The 19,941-nt window shown below is 47.0% G+C and overlaps 1 protein-coding gene across 1 annotated transcript in view; it reads left to right on the forward strand.

Annotated features, from left to right (window-relative positions):
- Positions 1-337: 337 nt before the first annotated feature.
- LOC311228272 (clavesin-2-like) overlaps positions 338-19,941 on the forward strand; it is a gene marked incomplete at both ends in the record, with an annotated part of 76,922 nt that continues 57,318 nt past the window's right edge. Inside the window, 1 exon segment of the mRNA XM_084314180.1 lies at positions 338-436. Coding sequence (XP_084170306.1) covers positions 338-436 — 99 coding nt within the window.

The raw sequence follows: 19,941 nt of genomic DNA on the forward strand, positions 1-19,941 counted from the left end.
GATCTCCTCTCCGGTAGGGGCAGACGTGAGAAGAAGGAACAGTAGGAGGGAACCAAGGTTTATATAGTCCCAACCTGGTGTAGACAGTAGACGCTCCGCCTACAGCGCCCTCCAGTGGACACAGATATACATGCAGTCATGAGGGCAGTAGAGAGCAATTACAGTCAGTTACAACCATACATACACCCTCTATATTCAACAATCACGATGGACCTGGTGGGACCCCTGCCGAAGAGCGATCGAGGCCACCAATATACTGCATTAGTCATTCTCGACTACACCACCAGGTATCCCGAAGCGACCATGGCCACCAAGGGAATTGGCCCGGGAGCTAATGATGCCGTGTTCTCGGGTCGGCCTGCCAGACGAGATACTGTCAGACCAAGGCACACCGTTTATGTCACGGATCATGAAGGACCTCTGTCGGCTGATGAAGGTAAAGGTAACGCAATTGAGAACATCTGTGTATCATCCCCAGACAGACGGCTTGGTGGAGAGGTTCAACCAAACCCTCAAGCAGATGCTCAAGAAGGCAATGGAGGCGGATGGAAGGAACTGGGACCAGCTGCTCCCGTTTCTATTGTTTTCTATTAGGGAGGTCTCAGGGCTGTACCCGACTAAGGATTTGGATAGTCGACTTTGATTGGCCGAAATTAGCCGATAGTCGACTATGAAAAAAAAAACTGGAAAAAAAAGAAAAAATTTGGAAAGAATGATAAAAATAAATAAATAAATAAATATTATAATCCATTTTTATTTTTGTTTGCATTCGACTAAGAGGTTGGCTGTCGACTACAGCTCCTTTAGATCGATTAGTCGACTATTCGACTAATAGGGGTCAGCCCTCACACGCGTCTACAGGCTTCTCACCCTTCAAGCTACTTTATGGCCGAAAACCCTGAGGGATGTTGGACCTCGCCAAAGGAGGCTTGGGAACACCAGCCGTCACCCCATCGAACCATGGTGGAACATGTCGAGGAGGTGAGAGAGAGAGAGAATGGAAACCATTTGGCCAATGGTGAGAAAACACATGGTGGCAGCCCAGAGGGCACAAGCACGAGTCTACAACCCCGAGAGTTCGCCCCCGGCGGTGACAGAGTGATTGTCCTCGTCGCCACTTCAGAGTGCACGTTTCTGGCGAAGTGGAACAGATTGTATGAGATCATGGAAAGAGTGCGAGGTCAACTACCGAGTACGACTACGGGGACGAAGACGCCTCACCAAGGTATACCACATCAATCTTCTTAAAAAATGGGTGGCCCCGCGATGTGTTCTTCTCTCTCTCCCCTCCTCCTGTTGCAGCCAAATCGGAACCGGACGCAGTGCTGACCCATCGAATAGGTACTGGCAGGTTCCCCTACCCCCCCCACCCCCCCCCCCCCCCCCCCCCCCCACGCACACGCACACGCACACGCACATGCACACACACACACACACACACACACACACACCTACACTTACACACACGCACACACACGTTTCCTATGAACTACAAAAAGCCCTTTTCTGAGGTTGTAGCGCTGCCACTTATGTGGCTTTTGCAGTTAAATTAACGTTATGGTTAAGGTTAGGGTAACATTATGGTTAAGATTATGAATTAGGGCTATAGGGGAACCTGCCAGTACCCCTTTGTTAGGTCCAGCGTTGTAATGAAGCAGGCCTGGCCCAGGCGCTTGATCATCTCATCGACCCTGGACATAGGGTAGGCATCAAACTTCGTTATTTACTTTAGCTTAGTGTTTCAATGTATATGTAAAAAGATGAATGCGTGTTTCTGTATGTATGTGTGTGTGTGTGTGTGTGTGTGTGTGTGTGTGTGTGTGTGTGTGTGTGTGTGTGTGTGTGTGTGTGTGTGTGTGTGTGTGTGCGTGCGTGCGTGCGTGCGTGCGTGCGTGCGTGCGTGCGTGCGTGCGTGCGTTTGTGCGTTTGTGCGTGCGTGCATGCGTGTGTGCGTGCGTGCGTGCGTGGGTGCGTGTGTGTGTGTGTGTGTGTGTTCTACAATGCAGCGTCTGGCCACTAGATGTCAGACTGGGGTGGGTCTTCAGCCACCATATAGTGTGTAATATATCATCAGGTCAGCAGGTCAAAGCTTGTTACTGTCTAGACTCTCTCTCACACGCACACACACACAGAGATACACACACACACACACACACACACACACACACACACACATACATACACACCCACACACCCAAAGAGAGAGAGACACACACAGAACTGCCTCCCACCCAATACCCATAGGCTGACCCCTATTAGTCGAATAGTCGACTAATCGGTCGAAAGGAGCCGTAGTCGACTGGCCAACCTCTTAGTCGAATACAAAAAAATATATATATATATTTTTTTGTTTATATCATTCTTTCCAAAAGAAAAGAGGCCTAGAAGCGTGGCTAACGCTAATGGCACACATACCAGAGGCTAACTGCCTACGAAAACAGGCACAGAGGCACTGAAAGAGGATTTCACCCGTCTAATGAACACACTAGACTAGACAAATATCAAGATGTATCCATCAGTGGACCAATTGCATGCTTTTGCAGAGGACAAGAAGCCTTCCGTCTACTCCTTCAGACATTAAGCCCCGCCCCCCACAGCCCAAATGGAATGATAAAAAAAGAATCTACTTATTTTTTTAAGCCGACTAATAGTCGACTAACGGCATTTCATCCAATCATAGTCGACTATCCAAATCCTTAGTCGGAGACAGCCCTAATATATATATATGTCTCCAGCTTCAAATTCCTGGGAGTCCACATCTCTGAGGACCTCTCTTGGAACCTCAACACCTCAGCACTGGTCATGAAGGCTCACCAGCGCCTCTTCTTTCTGAGGAAAAGCTCACCTCAGATTCTGGTGAACTTTTACCGGTGCACCATTGAAAGCATACTCACACCACCAGGGCCGCCTGGGGGAAATGCGAGGCCCTGTGCAAGATTTAAACGCGAGCCCCCCCCCCCCCCCCCCCTAAAGGTGAAAAAAAAAAAAAAAAAAAAAAGTATATAAATCTTTTTATTTTTTTTCATACAGTCAACATATTCTTAAATAATAGCGCTGCCCGAGGCTGGGCATGATACAGTCAACACATAGCAAGAGAGAGAGAGAGCGAGAGAGCAAAAGAGAGCTCCCGTTCTACAGTCAATATACAGTGTTATTGCTGCACAGACCCGGCAATGCCCCTGACCAGAGGAGAGAGAAATATAATAGTTAGTAGGGCTGCAACTAATGACTAATTTGGTAGTCGACTAATCTGTCGATTATTTTTTCGATTAGTCGACTAATCGAAAACCAATTATGTAAACAAAAAAATAAAAATAAAAAAAAGGATATAATTTTTTTTTAAACGACCTATCTTTGTGAAAGTGGCTTCTCAGCTCTGGTCCAGCTGAAGACAGAGCAGAGGAACAGATTGGACATTGAGCATGACCTCAGAGTTGCTTGTCTACCATCACCCCAGACTTTGAGACTCTTGTCAGGACCAAACAACAACATCATAACATGATGATCCCATAGCAAATTAAAATAATGACTCATGAAACATTTGAATTTGGATCTTAAGCCACTTTAAATGAAAATGTATTTGAAGAACAATACAGCAATCACTCATAACAAGATAAATAAATTAAATAATACAAATTAAAGTGGAAGTGTACTTTAAATAACTAAAAAAAGAATAATAAAAAAGAAATAACTAGCAGCATCTGCCCCCAGCACCGCGGCTGATGGGGCTGTAACTTGGTCCAGGACCAGGAGGGTGACGTGGAACAGCTGTAAGGGGAGAGGGGGATGAGTCAGATCAGACAGACTTCTAGGTCTTTTGTTTGCTGTGTGTGAGAGGAGTCCGTGTGTGTATGTGTGTGTGTCTTACTCTGATCGCTGTGTGAGTGAGAGGAGTGTGTGTACTGTGTAATTTGTGTGTGTGTCTTACTCTGATCACTGTGTGAGTGAGAGGTGTGTACTGTGTAATTTGTGTATGTGTGTGTGTCTTACTCTGATCGCTGTGTGTGAGTGAGAGGAGTGTGAATGTGTGTGTGTCTTACTCTGATCGCTGTGTGTGAGTGAGAGGAGTGTGAATGTGTGTGTGTCTTACTCTGATCGCTGTGTGAGAGAGAGAGGAGTGTGAATGTGTGTGTGTCTTACTCTGATCGCTGTGTGTGAGAGAGAGGAGTGTGAATGTGTGTGTGTCTTACTCTGATTGCTGTGTGTGAGAGAGAGGAGTGACTGTGAATGTGTGTGTGTCTTACTCTGATCGCTGTGTGTGAGTGAGAGGAGTGTGTATGTGTGTGTCTTACTCTGATCGCTGTGTGTGAGAGAGAGGAGTGTGAATGTGTGTGTGTCTTACTCTGATCGCTGTGTGTGAGTGAGAGGAGTGTGTATGTGTGTGTGTCTTACTCTGATCGCTGTGTGTGAGTGAGAGGAGTGTGTATGTGTGTGTCTTACTCTGATCGCTGTGTGTGAGTGAGAGGAGTGCGTGTGTAATGTATTGTGTGTCTAGTCTGATCATCATCTCCTGCAGGGGAACAATGTTTTCAATGTCCAAAATTTGCTATGGGATCATCATGTTATGATGTTGTCTGGAACCCTGAGAAGCCACTCTCACAAAGATAGGTTATTAATGACTAATCGACGCAACAATTTCTTGTCGACGATTTTTTATAATCGACGTCGTCGATTATGTCGACTAATCGTTGCAGCCCTAATAGTTAGTAAAAGCACTATATAAGCTCAGAACACAGCTCAGAACACAACACAGCTTAGAACACAGCTCAGAACACAGAACACATCTCAGAACACAGCTCAGAACACAGCTCAGAACACAGCTCAGAACACAGAACACATGCAGAACACAGCACAGAACACAGCTCAGAACACAGCTCAGAACACAGGACACCTCAGAACACAGAACACATGCAGAACACAGCTCAGCACACATCTCAGAACACAGAACACATGCAGAACACAGCTCAGCACACAGCTCAGAACACAGCTCAGAACACAGGACACCTCAGAACACAGCTTCATCTAAAAGGCGTCGCAAGGTTTAACTGAGGCTAACGTTAACATGATGGCACACACATAGTGGCACACCCTCCACCAGAGCAAGGCCAGAGAGAGAGAGAGAGAGAGAGAGAGAGAGAGAGAGAGAGAGAGAGAGAGAGAGAGAGAGAGAGAGAGAGAGAGAGTCTGTGATGATCCAGACAGAGAGAGTCTGTGGTACAGAGAGAGAGAGAGAGAGAGAGATAGAGAGAGAGAGAGAGAGAGAGAGAGAGAGAGAGAGAGAGAGAGAGAGAGAGAGAGAGACTACCTTACCTGTAACCCCTCCCCTCGTTGAAACCAATAGTATATCTGCTGCAGAGCCACAGAGCTCCAATAGTATATCTGCAGAGCCGCAGAGCCCGGAACAAGTCAGACACATTCTACAAACGTGTCTAATGTGAAATATATAAGCATATAAGCAAAACTAGATTTTAGGTATGTGATGAAAAAGGGCCTCGCGGGAAGGGGGGCCTTGCAAAAAAGATTATTTAAAATAAATTTTTAATTTTTAATTTTTTTTTGCGAGGCCCCGCTTCCCGCGAGGCCCTGTGCGACCGCACTGCTCGCACACCCCCTGAGGCGGCCCTGCACACCACCTGCGTCACAGTCTGGTACGGCAACTGCACGGCCTCAGACCGGAAAGCACTGCAGAGGGTGGTGAGAACCGCCCAACGCATCACCGGTGTGACACTCCCTGCAACCTCCGCTCCAAGTCAAGCAGACTCAGACACAGCTTCTTTCCCTCAGCCGTCATCTTCCTGAACGATGTACCATGATGACAGCCCCCGCCCCGATACCATATAGACTCTGAACTCTGACTCCATTGCCTATATACCCTAGGCTCTGTTACCCATACTGTAAGACTTGTGAACTTTGTTGCCTATATACTCAATTTATACCTACCTACTGCTTTCACTGTCTACAACTGCCCTACACTGTAATCATAGTGATCATAATTATTTTAACTGCCCACATCATACTATAGTCTACCCATATACTCTGTATGATAGCATGCACATTAGTGCTGTATATACCGCATATGTACATATCCTGTACATATCCCTTACCTACAGTACTCTCTAGTTACACTGCTGGCCAGTATGACTACTACGATACTGTCTTTATACCTGTATCACTGTACATATTAATATTACAACTCTGTACATACACCTGATTAGCACTACACTCAGTAGTACTGTGACGGGGTTCTTTCTAGACTCCTCAAAAAACTCCCACAAACAATGGCGTAGTCGGAAAAATGGTCTTGGTGTTGTTTTATTTCCCAGCCTCCAAGGTGCAGAGGTGACATTTCATAACAAGTGACATAAACAAAATAAATAACTAAACTATACTACCTCTGCAGTCTATCAGATGCGTTCCACAATAACGGCATCTGATAGACAAAACACTTACTGGGTGGCGCTTCCCTAGTTACCCATTTTGCAACCGTTATCTGGTGAAGCACCACCACAGAGACAAACAGACTAACAATACACATACGGCACTTCCCTCAGTCACATACAGTGTAACTGGTGCAGGGCAAGAAACCAGAACCTTGGGCACGCAGCCCTCATGACACCTGCACTCCTCCCCCTCCACAGGTGCCACACATAATTAATTAACAAGACTAAACAGGTGCTACACATCAATTGAATTACCGTTTCCTATACACACATTATCTAAAAACAACCTCCAACACCAAATACCCCCACAACCCAATAAATAAATACATATACACAACACAATAAATAAATATATGTATGAATGGATATATGAATGTATGTATAAATGCATGTATGCTTAGATTAATGGTTTGTATGCATATTTGATTATGTATGAATGTATATGATGAGTGAAATGTTGTGTGTATGTGTGCGTGCGTGCTGCCCCGGCGTCAGTGACAGACCCACTCTGTCACAAGTACTAATTTATATATTTTATACCCAGTTTAATCACTTGTATATTGTATATTACTACTGCACTTTACTGTTACATTTGCACTCTGGTTGGATGCCAAACCTATTTCCGTTGTACTGTACTTGTGCTGTATAATGACAATATATTTAATCTAATCTAATCTATTCTAATATATATATACACACACAGTACCCCCACTCCACACTATAATTTATATATAGGTTATCAAAGTGTATAACTCTGACTCAGTTAATCTATGAGATATTGCCATTGTGGGAAAATAATGTGCCCTCCCTGTCTCACTGCAGTCGTACATTTACATTTACATTTAGTAATTTAGCTGACGCTTTTATCCAAAGCCACTTGGATAACAAGTTCTTTACGTAAGTCAGCAGGACGGGTACAACTCTGGCAGCTAAGGGTAAGTGGTATTGTTTGTCAAGCAGTGTCAAACTTGAGTGCTACACGCTTGAGTGCATAGTAGTATAGACATTATTATAGGATAGTAAGTAGTAATATATATAGGCACAGTATATTACTAGCAAAGTGCGTAATACATTTTTTTGATGTATTTAGTGTTTTTAGTTACCAGCGGGTTTTAGCTGTGGTGAGCAGTTTGATTTGTTTGCCACACGATGGGATTATTTTAATTCAGCTAATCAAAATGTCAACAGTCAAAGTGAACAACCAATCAAATCACTGTTAGGCCATATTGACATGGATATTTGTGTCTGAAGTGAGCACTCCTTTAGGCAAATACAAAACATAACCAAAAAACGACTTAATATTATATTATATTACTTTGCTGTTGTGTTGTGTGTCTGAGGTGTTCTTATGTTCTCTGCCTGTCCGTCTGCCTGGTTCCATTTTCTTTGTCCTGTCTATTTATTCGTATTCTTTTTCCCCCGGGCTGCGCCCTGGACCGATGTATGAATTGGTTGGGGGGCGCATTATAAATGCAAATATCATATCATATCATATCATATATTCTTAATAACAATGTTCATTAGTAATATTGTTCTAAATGTACATCTTATTTCAGCTGGACTTTAAAAAGGGGAGAGCATATCAGATCTGGATTCAATCGTATTGATTGTTCCCATGTGTGGAACGTCCCGGCTGATATTCAAGTCCACAGAGAGCAGACTAGCCTAAAAAACAAGTCTTGAACAATTATTTACTAAGCTACAAGGACATGTTTTACACTTTCCAATCTCAAACAAAACCCAAGACCCATTTCCCAATAAGAGACCATTGGGCCGTTGGAGACCAAATAATCTAATTCCAATTCAAATGGACACTTCAGAGAGAAAAAATAAATGACAGCTGTGCCTTCGCAAATACCAAAGCTAATTTCCAATGCATGTCCACAATTAATTTGCATCAGGGCCGTTCCCTGTCCTGGCCCCGGGGACTGTGTTATTCCTTTCCTTTCACTGTTCAGCTGCCACTCTCCCCTCCCCCTTCTCCTACTCTCTCTCTCCATCCATCTCCCCCACCAGCCCCCAGCACCCTCTCTCTTTCCTCTGCTCCCTCCAGACGTGATAGGGACACCACCTTATTGCATGAGGCAAGATACTTGGACTTTATTGTCCCCAGCGGCAAATTACTTCTCACAGCATTGTACTCATCAGATAACAACATCATATAAAAACAGTACATACAACATCATATCAAAACAGTACATACAACAACATATCAAAACAGTACATACAACAACATATCAAAACAGTACATCATAATATCCAAACAGTACATACACCATCATATTAAAACAGTACATACAACACCATATCAAAACAGTTCATACAACATCATATCAAAACAGTTCATACAACATCATATCAAAACAGTACATACATCATCATATCAAAACAGTACATACAACAACATATCAAAACACTACATACAACATCATATCAAAACAGTTCATACAACATCATATCAAAACAGTACATACATCATCATATCAAAACAGTACATACAACATCATATCAAAACAGTTAATACAACATCATATCAAAACAGTACATACATCATATCAAAACAGTAAATACAACACCATATCAAAACAGTACATACATCATATCAAAACAGTAAATACAACACCATATCAAAACACTACATACAACACCATATCAAAACAGTTAATACAACATCATATCAAAACAGTACATACATCATATCAAAACAGTAAATACAACACCATATCAAAACACTACATACAACATCATTTCAAACAGTACATACAACATCATATCAAACAGTACATACAACATCATATCAAACAGTACATACAACATCATATCAATCAATATCAATTAGCTTCTTGGGAGACCTGGCACACGCACACAATCTCGACGATGATGTTCTCACCATGAAGATATGTATATGTAATATATTGTGTGTGTGTGAATAAATTCATTCATTCATTCATTCATTCATTCATTCATTCATTCATTCATTCATTCATTCATTCATTCATTCATTCATTCAATATCAAAAAACGACATACAACATAATATAAAAACAGTTCATACAACATCATATCAAAACAGTTCATACAACATAAAATCAAACAATACATACAACATAATATCCAACAGGATACAACGTAAATATCAAAACAGTACATACAACATATCAAAACAGTACATACAACATATCAAAACAGTACATACAACATATCAAAACAGTACATACAACATCATATCAAAACAGTTCATACAACATCAAATCAAACAGTACATACAACATCAAATCAAACAGCACATACAACATCATATTGTACGATCCTGATCAAACTGGCCAGTATCACGTCTTCGTCTGTTTGGCTCTCCATCCAATTCCTCTGCGTTGTGTACTTTTAATGGTCCTGACGTCTCCGATACCGGTTGATAAGATCCTTATCTCCCCCGTTAGTGCAATCCATAAACCATCCTAATTCTCCACCTCCGTAAGAATTCGACACTTCGACACCGTGAGATACCTTATGAGGAAAAGCGTTGTTTTATTGCTATAAACAGAACCTCATAATCAGATGTTATCAGATGTTATCAAATTGTGTCGTCCTTGAAGAGTCTATTCTAATGATCTTTCGGTGTGTTCGTCTATCGTCCTTTTGTTATTCAGTCCAATAGTGGTCAGGCCTGTTCGTTAGCCAAGACCATCCTCGTGGTAGCCCAAGCTAACGATGATGTGGCATCCTTCCTCCCCCCCCCCCCCCTCTCAATGAGAGGAGAGAGTGTCTGTGTGATCTCAGTCCTACTCGCTCTCGGTCAGATTCTAGTCTGCCTTACACCCGGAAACACCGTTCGACTTATAGACCCTCGCCGTAGCAACGATAGCCCACCCCTTTCTGGTTGTCATGTGCTGCGTTGTCATGACAACTGCGTTAATAACCTTTCACACCATTAAACGTTTCATTAAGAGGTCACCCCTCTCCCTCGCTCTGGGCCTCCAGTACACTCGCTCTTATCTGTGTTCTTCCAAGGAATGCAAAACAAAACACCCTCGCTGGCAGTGTATTCAATCCACTGGTCACCGTTCTATCACCGTCTTCCATGCACATTTCGATCACCGTTTTAGCTGTGATCCTCTCCCCCCAATCTATACATCACATACATTGAAAAAGCACCCCAAATCTCTCATTCCCCCCTTTGATTCTTAATCAACCTTCAGAATCATAAGACTACTTGGTTTTTTCAATTAATTATACACAAAAATAGACTCATAACAATTAGGGCCCCGCCGTCTGCTGTTTTCCTTTTGTTTTCCATTACCCGCATCACACCTAAACCAGAAAGGATAAATAACAGTCATGGAGGAGAGAGAGAGAGAGAGAGGCAGAGAAAAACACAGATTGCAACTTTTCAGACGACACACCTAAAACCCTTCGGCCCCCCTATTAGGTACCCCACGTCCAAATCAGAGCGCTCCCTTCCCTCTTACAGTACACCTCCCATCTTGGGCCGGTCCCGTCTTCTAGGGCAAGGGCCCCTTTCAGTGACGGCTCCTTTCCTGAGCTGGTCCCCCTCCCAGGGCGCGGTCCCCTATGCAAAAATGTCTCCCCTGGTCTGCTACTGCTCAGTGTCTCTGGCTGTCCCCTCCACATCTGCTCCTCCACCGCCGCCGTCTCCTCTCTCTCGTCGTGGACGATCTGTGTACCAGGCTGCCGTGCCTGGCCCCTGCGGCTTCCTCCTCCTCCAGTCTGTCTCCTGGCCATCTCCATCGCTGTCGGTGTCATTCCCCCCTTGAAAGCAGAAACACAACACCGGCAGTCGTCTGTACATTCGACTTCCCTTGTTTTGCTATTCGTCTACCACCTTCTCCACACCTATTATCTATCTTACAGGGCGGTTCCCTGTTTGTTGTCTTCCGGCATGACACTTGCAGTTTCCGATACCCACTCCGTGCAACTCTTCATCCCAGTTTGACCCCCAGCGCGCGCCAGTTCTTCTGGTGACGTGTCTTCTGAAGACCCTGCCTATCTATTAGGTGTGAGAAGGCCCCACTGGAATTCTAACTCCCTCTTTATTCTATAATTTACCCATTCAAATAACTGCACCATCTTTCTGTGCAATTCTTATTTAATCCATTGTATAATTAAACTCTATATCTAATATTATTATTATAATAATAATCCACTCTCTGTGCTCATTAGATTGACTATTGAATCACTCCCCCACTCCGCCACTAGATGGTAGTACAGGCCTATATCTAAATATTCCCCTATGGGTAATGAAAACTCTCCAGCACTACCCCCTCTCCGCCACTAGGTGGCGACCTACTCCTCTATGGTGGTTTAGTTGACGTGTCACTTCCTGGTTCTTTATCTGTTGTTAACTCCTCGTGGCTCCTTTGCGGCCATCTTGACTCGGTGCAAATGGCTACTCTCTCAACAAACGGCCGCTGCCCTTCCTTCCAAGGCCTAAAAACACAGCTGTTTTTCCTTTCTTTCCTATCCATTATCAGGGGATGCTTTCTCAGACTAATACTCTTGCCTGATCGGACATAATACACACTGGTACAATCTCCTTTCGACTTTCCTTCTGTTATGAAAACAGTCCCGCCATTAACAATTTTTCGATCTGGTTCAAGCGTCCCACCCCCCCTTTCCTCATCTCGCATTTACCCTCCTTAAACCAAAACTGTGCAGCCTGCCTCGTTTGCTTTTCATTCTCTGTAGATAACACCCTCGATTTTCACCATGGCTCTCTGCTCATATTATTACAGCTGGCATACAGCTCTCTGTGTCGAACTAGACATTTTTACGTTTACGGATGCACATCTGTTCGTTTTTATTTGGCTTAAAAGATCAAAACAACCGTGTGCACAGTGAACTCACATTTTTGATCGGAGCGCTGTTTCCCCTACAGCGCTGGTTCGCCTCCTGACCGCTCGACTCGCCGCTCTCTCCCAGGGCTGGCCGGCCTTGCTCGATCATGATTCTCCCACACACGATGACTGTTGTCCACTGTCGTCCCATTATTGAAAAAGTCTTTTTCCGTTGTTCTTATCTCTCGGCAACCAGTCTTTTTCCGTTGTTCTTATCTCTCGGCAACCAACTGCTCCCGTTGTTTTAATCTCTTGCAAATCCGGCTGTCATCGGCACCAACTGTAAGATCCTGATCAAACTGGCCAGTATCACATCTTCGTCTGTTTGGCTCTCCATCCAATTCCTCTGCGTTGTGTACTTTTAATGGTCCTGACGTCTCCGATACCGGTTGATAAGATCCTTATCTCCCCCGTTAGTGCAATCCATAAACCATCCTAATTCTCCACCTCCGTAAGAATTCGACACTTCGACACCGTGAGATACCTTATGAGGAAAAGCGTTGTTTTATTGCTATAAACAGAACCTCATAATCAGATGTTATCAGATGTTATCAAATTGTGTCGTCCTTGAAGAGTCTATTCTAATGATCTTTCGGTGTGTTCGTCTATCGTCCTTTTGTTATTCAGTCCAATAGTGGTCAGGCCTGTTCGTTAGCCAAGACCATCCTCGTGGTAGCCGAAGCTAACGATGATGTGGCATCCTTCCTCCCCCCCCCCCTCTCAATGAGAGGAGAGAGTGTCTGTGTGATCTCAGTCCTACTCGCTCTCGGTCAGATTCTAGTCTGCCTTATACCCGGAAACACCGTTCGACTTATAGACCCTCGCCGTAGCAAGGATAGCCCACCCCTTTCTGGTTGTCATGTGCTGCGTTGTCATGACAACTGCGTTAATAACCTTTCACACCATTAAACGTTTCATTAAGAGGTCACCCCTCTCCCTCGCTCTGGGCCTACAGTACACTCGCTCTTATCTGTGTTCTTCCAAGGAATGCAAAACAAAACACCCTCGCTGGCAGTGTATTCAATCCACTGGTCACCGTTCTATCACCGTCTTCCATGCACATTTCGATCACCGTTTTAGCTGTGATCCTCTCCCCCCAATCTATACATCACATACATTGAAAAAGCACCCCAAATCTCTCAATATCAAAACAGTACATACAACATCAAATCAAAACAGTACATACAACATAATATCAAAACAGTTCATACAACATCAAATCAAACAGTACATACAACATCATATCAAAACAGTACATACAACATCAAATCAAACAGTACATACAACATCAAATCAAACAGCACATACAACATCATATCAAAACAGTACATACAACATCAAATCAAAACAGTACATACAACATAATATCAAAACAGTGCATACAACATCAAATCAAACAGCACATACAACATCATATCAAAACAGTACATACAACATCAAATCAAACAGCACATACAACATCATATCAAAACAGTACATACAACATCAAATCAAACAGCACATACAACATCATATCAAACAGCACATACAACATCATATCAAAACAGTACATACAACATCAAATCAAACAGTACATACAACATCAAATCAAACAGCACATACAACATCATATCAAAACAGTACATACAACATCAAATCAAAACAGTACATACAACATAATATCCAACGGGATACAACATAAATATCAAAACAGTTCATACAATATCATATCAAAACAGTACATACATCATATCAAAACAGTTCATACAACATCATCAAACAGTACATACAACATCATATCAGAACACTACATACAACATCATATCAAACAGTACAATACTGTACAAGAGCACACAGTAACAACATACAAAGACAGACAGCCAAACACACTTAAGCCTTTTGTTTAAGCTATGGCGAGCGTCGTTTGACAAGCCATTCGGACAAGTGACCACGTGCTGAGAGTGAGGGAAGGTGACACAAGAAGACGAAGAAGTCCATTGTTTTGACGAGAGCCTCTGAATGAATGGGAGCGGACGGCCGTTTAGGATAATCATGCCAAATTTGTATCGGTATAAACTTTGGACCTGTACTAAATAAGACTTCAGGCTATGGAACCATTATGTTTTCCAGCTCCTACCTCTCAGCTGGAACTCAAAAACGATAGGTTATGTATATAACCTAGTTATATGAGTACTGGCTGAGCGTCCTGCTCTTCGCCATCGAGATATACCTCATCTCCAGTACCTAGTGTACTCCATCAACAAATAAAAACAAATACACCCAGCACCTGCCAGGCCCCGCCCTAGTGACGTACTATATAGCACTAGGCGTGGTCACCACTCGCTCTTCCTCGGAAAAAAACGTTTCCAAAGAAAAGTTTCCCCAAGGGACCTCAGGGCAAGCTAAGAGCAGGATGCTCAGCGAGTACTCATATAACTAGGTTATATACATAACCTATTGTTATATTAGTCGTACTGGCGAATCGCGTCCTGCTCTTCGCCATCGAGATATGGGGACAGAGCAGACGCGAGGACCGACAAATGCACCCCCTGAGGACCCGAAAGCCCACATCAGGGGGGAGGGGAGTCCCGTCACCCCATCCTTCCTAATGAAGAGGGGGCGGCAGTCAACTCCACCCGAGTGCGAACAAGAGGGAACTAGAACCTCTTGAACGCACAGCACAGGCGGAACCACGTGTGACACAACACATTGTGGCCCACACCCACACACCCCTGCTACCCCACCAAAGGACGGGAAGCAGGAGAGGTTCCAGACCTCAGAACCGCCTGGGAGACAGAACCCCCGGTCATGTCCATGAGGTAAAACCTTACGAAGGGACCCGGTGAGGACCACGAAGCCGCAGCACAGATGTCCTCCACCGAAGCACCACCCAGCAGGGCGGCAGAGGCCGCCACCCCACGAGTGGAGTGCGCCCTGACGCCCCCAGGGGGAGCCAGCCCGGCCAACGTGTAGCAAAGGGCAATGCCCTCGCACAACCAATGGGACAGGCGCTGTTTCGACAGTGCCTTACCAGCACGAGAGCCACCGTAACAGACAAAGAGCTGATCGGTAGCCCTGAGGCCCTGAGTACGGCTGAGGTAAATCCCCAAAGCCCGGACCGGACATGACAGGTGAAGGCCCGCCTCCAACTCACTAGCGTGAGGAGGCGGATGAAACGCCTGAACCATAATATCCCTGGAGCGGAAAGAACTCCGGATATTTTTCGGCACGAAGGCTGGATTAGGCCGCAGAGTGGCACCGCTATCGGAACGAATAGACAGGCACTTGGGCCGCACCGAGAGAGCACAAAGCTCACCCACGCGCTTAGCGGAGGTGATGGCCAGCAAGAACGCAGTCTTGAACGACAGCTGTTCCAACGGCGCTTGCTCAAGAGGCTCAAACGGGGCCATGGACAACCGACCGAGGACCAATTAAAGATCCCAGCTCGGAGCCAGAGAGCGTTTCACCGGCTTAAGGCGTCGAATGCCAAGCAGGAAACGCTTCACAAGAGGGTGGCTGAACAATACAACACCCTCAAACCCCTCATGATAAGAGGATATAGCCGCCGCATATACCCTCACCATCGAAGCCGACAGTCTACCAAGGAGAGACTGAAGGAAAATAAGGACAGCATCCAGGGGGCAGGACACCGGGTCCCTGCCCCCCGCCTTACACCACTCTTGGAACATACGCCACCTACCCGCGTAAAGCGTGATAGTGGAGGGAGCACGCGCATTCCGGATGGTGTCAACCACAGAAGGGTCCATCCTCTCCAGACTCACCCTCTCACCAGCCAAACCATCAGAGGCTGGCCCAGCACCGGGGGCTGATACAGCGACCCGTATGCTTGAGAGAAGGCCCTCGCCAACCAAGGAACAGGCCACGGCGGGGCTACCAGTAGCTGGATCAGGACCGGGAACCACACAGCTGTGCCCCGGTCCGGCGCAACCAGGATCACGGTCCTGTGCTCCCACCGTACCCGCTCCAACAACTGACTCACCAGTTGTGTGGGGGGAAAGGCGTACAGAAGCCCGGGCGGCCATGGATACATCGAGAAGGCATCCACCCCCAAGGGAGGATTGTCTTCCCGGCTGATCGAGAACCACAAGGGGCACTTGTGAGATTGTCTGCTCGCAAACAGATCCACTGAAGCTTCCCCGAAGCGATCCCAGATCTGCCTGACTATGGCTGGGCGCAGTTCCCACTCGTCGTGACGAGGACCGCCCCGTGACATCATATCCGTGCCCACATTCTCCTTGCCAGGGATGTGGAGCGCCCTCAGACTGCGCAGCTTGCGAGATGCCCATAGCCAGAGTTCGACCGCCGCCCTGTGCAGACGGGTGGAGCGTACTCCACCCTGCCTGTTGATATACGCCGCTGCCGCCATACTGTCCGTTCTGACCAAAACGTGCTTGCCTACCACCAAGTGGGCGAGCCGTCTGAGGACCAGGAGGACCGCCTTCAATTCCAACACATTGATGTGCGGGGTAGACCGGGCAGCATGGATCGTCCAGCTGCCCCCCACTGCGTCGGTCCGACACGTCCCTCCCCAACCCGTGAGGGAAGCGTCGGTGAAGACCGTGACGTGTGAACGCCTGCTGCCCATGGGGACCCCATTGGTGAGGATACCAGGCCTCCTCCAATTGGCGAGATCCCCCCATATCGACAAAGGAACCGTCAACCGTTTGCATTTGTCCCTCACCGGGTCTATTCTCATACTGGAGAACCACCTCTGTATCCTCCTCATGAAGAGGAGGCCAAGAGGGACCACAGCGTGAGCAGATGCCATCATACCGAGCAGGCGCATCACCTGCAGCGCCGTGACCGTCTTTCCAAGACGGAAACCCCCGAGCGCGTGGAGGATAGACACCCTCCGTTGCTCCGAGAGGGTTACAATCATGGGTCTTGACCTCAGAGTCAAGCCCAAGTACTCCACCTGTTGACTGGGAAGAGGCGTACTCTTCTTCCAGTTCACAGCAAAACCCAGCCTGTTGAGGAATTCCACCACCAGCCTGGTATGAGACCTGGCGACCTCCTCCGACCGGCTGAGGAGCAACATGTCGTCGAGATAGAATAGAATTCGTATCCCCTGACGATGTAGAGGCTCCAGCGCAGTCTCTACGCACTTGGTGAATGTGCGGGGAGCCAGAGAGTAGCCGAACGGCAACCTCTGGTATTCGTACGCTACGCCCTGAAACAGGAACCGTAGGAACTTCCTGTGAGGAGGGAAAATCGGGATGTGAAAATACGCATCCTTCAGGTCTATGGAGGTGAACCAGTCTCCCACCCTGACAGCAAGTAGCAGGTGTTTGATGGTCAACATCCTGAATGGTCTCGCCACAATCATACGATTGAACGCGGACAGATCCAGTATAGGTCTGACCCCTCCCGTTTTTTTGGGCACCAGAAAATAACGGGAGTAGATGCCTGACATCGCGTCCTCTCTCGGGACCACGACTACGGCCTGCTTCGCCAACAGAGATTGGATCTCGTCGGCCAGAGCTGTCACTGCTGCTGACCCTGACAATAGGGTCTGCACCAAACCTGCCTCAACGTTCTCTCTACCCATCCCAACAAATGGCATTCTTGTTGCCATATGTGATAATAATCCCAGAGCGCACCCGCCGTCAACTGACGCTGGGCCGCAAGGAACAGCAGATAGGTGGCCCGGACCCTCCCGATGTGCATAGCCTCTGAACCTGCCAAAGCGGACAGGGCGTTCGCACCCAAGGGGGGACCCCGACAGAAAGAGCCGGTTTGATACGGGAGAAGCTGCCATCAAACTAGTTGACACACGCTCCCCCACTGAACACCCCTCCAGAGCATGCTGAGGAGTTGTTCTGCAGCCAGACATGCAAGGCGTGAGGACCCCATGGGTTCCTACACACCGTAGCCCTGCAGTGATATTGCTACCACCCAAATCATGCGCGCCTCTTCTTTGCAGACCACTGCCGATCTCGTGGGAGTGGGAGGCATCAACGTGATACCCCGCCTGGCGAAGGCGAGGTCGGGGTAACCCGTGCTGAGCATTCTTACGAAGAGGCCTCGAGTCCCCCTGCTGACCACTGTCAATAGTGGCAGCCATAACACCAGGCTCACCAATCGCACAACGTGTGGCGCGGGAGCCACGTGACAGCACAACATTCTCACGGACAGACCCAGGCTCAGCCATCAACTGGGTGTCAGCCCCTGTCCCCATGAGAAGCAAAACGTGGGGCCGCATGCGCTTCAATGAAGGTTCGCGGCCCGCAGCCAAAGGAAAACGATCAGAGCCCCTTTTCCGCTGGTGACGGGGAAAGGAGTGATCGGGGAGCGGGCTGCTCGCGGCAGAATGACGACGGCTTGTATATTTCAAGCCGAGCACATCCAACATGGCCGATCCCTTGGCCGCCAAGGCTGTCGGCCTTGTGGACCCCTGTTGACTCTCCGCCCAGGGTACCACTGGCGGGGGAAACGTGGCCGCCTGTCGAGGGCCTCGCCACAGTCGCTGACGAGGCCGTGCTCCAACCTCATAGCGTGAGGCGGTGTGGGACCTAGGTCAACAACCGCCTGCGTCTCCGCAGAACGACCAAAGAGTCCTTCTGTGGAAAAAGGAGCCGTGAGGAGAAGAAACCTTTCTTCCTCCCCAAGAGGAGATTGCTCCAACCAGAAATGCCTATTAACAAGCGTTGATAGCATCCTAATCCTCCCCGCAGTTACAGCTTGCGACTGAGTCAAGATCTCTATAACACCAAAAACATGCAAAATGTTTTCAGCGTCGGCTGGTCCTGTAGCCCCACTACCCGACGCTAATGTGGACAGAAAAACAGTCAGCTGAGCCACAACACTGGCCGCCGCTAAATTCCATCCTGTAGCAGTATAACTCTCATCAGTCCATACTGCCACCCGCCGGGCCGACTCGCTCTCAAGTGTCGGCTTCCGGGTGGGACACCGTTCAACCCCGCCGGGGCACAGGATCGATGCTACCTGGCTATCTAGCCACGGCACACCCGCCCTGCACCCTGTTGTCAACCCATTCACCCGTAAAAAGGGTAAATAAGACTCAGCAAAACCCCCCACATTAGTTACCGACTGACCTTCATCAGTGAACCGGTTAAGAGGAGGGAAAAGCGGTGACATCCCACGGCGGGGAACATTAGAACAGTGACCCAGCATTATAGCATTAGTGTTAGCAGCGCACTCCAGGATCGCCTGGAAAACGTCCACTTCAGAGGAACGTTCACCAAAACATCCCGCCCCTGGCACCGACACACAACTCGGTTGTGTAACAAAACAACCAGCATTACTAACACTAGCATTAATGCCTGATGACACAGGGCCTACCTGTGTACGAGCCGGCTCGATAGCCAAACCTCGCACGCTGTCCCTCGATCTGCTACCACAAGACGAGGAAACATCAGGATAGACCCGACGTGCCGTTGGAACATGCCGCGAAGATTCCAGGGGTAGGCAAATCTCCGGTAAGCACTCAATATTGCGTAATTTCTCTAAACTTTTCATAACAACTAGTTGCAAAGGGTGCAAGCATCCGCTATGATGGAAACGAAAATAGAGGATGAGCGAGTGGTGACCACGCCTAGTGCTATATAGTACGTCACTAGGGCGGGGCCTGGCAAGGTGCTGGGTGTATTTGTTTTTATTTGTTGATGGAGTACACTAGGTACTGGAGAT

Source organism: Notolepis coatsorum (genome assembly GCF_963971535.1).
Source record: "Notolepis coatsorum genome assembly, chromosome: 5".
Lineage (NCBI taxonomy): Eukaryota > Metazoa > Chordata > Actinopteri > Aulopiformes > Paralepididae > Notolepis > Notolepis coatsorum.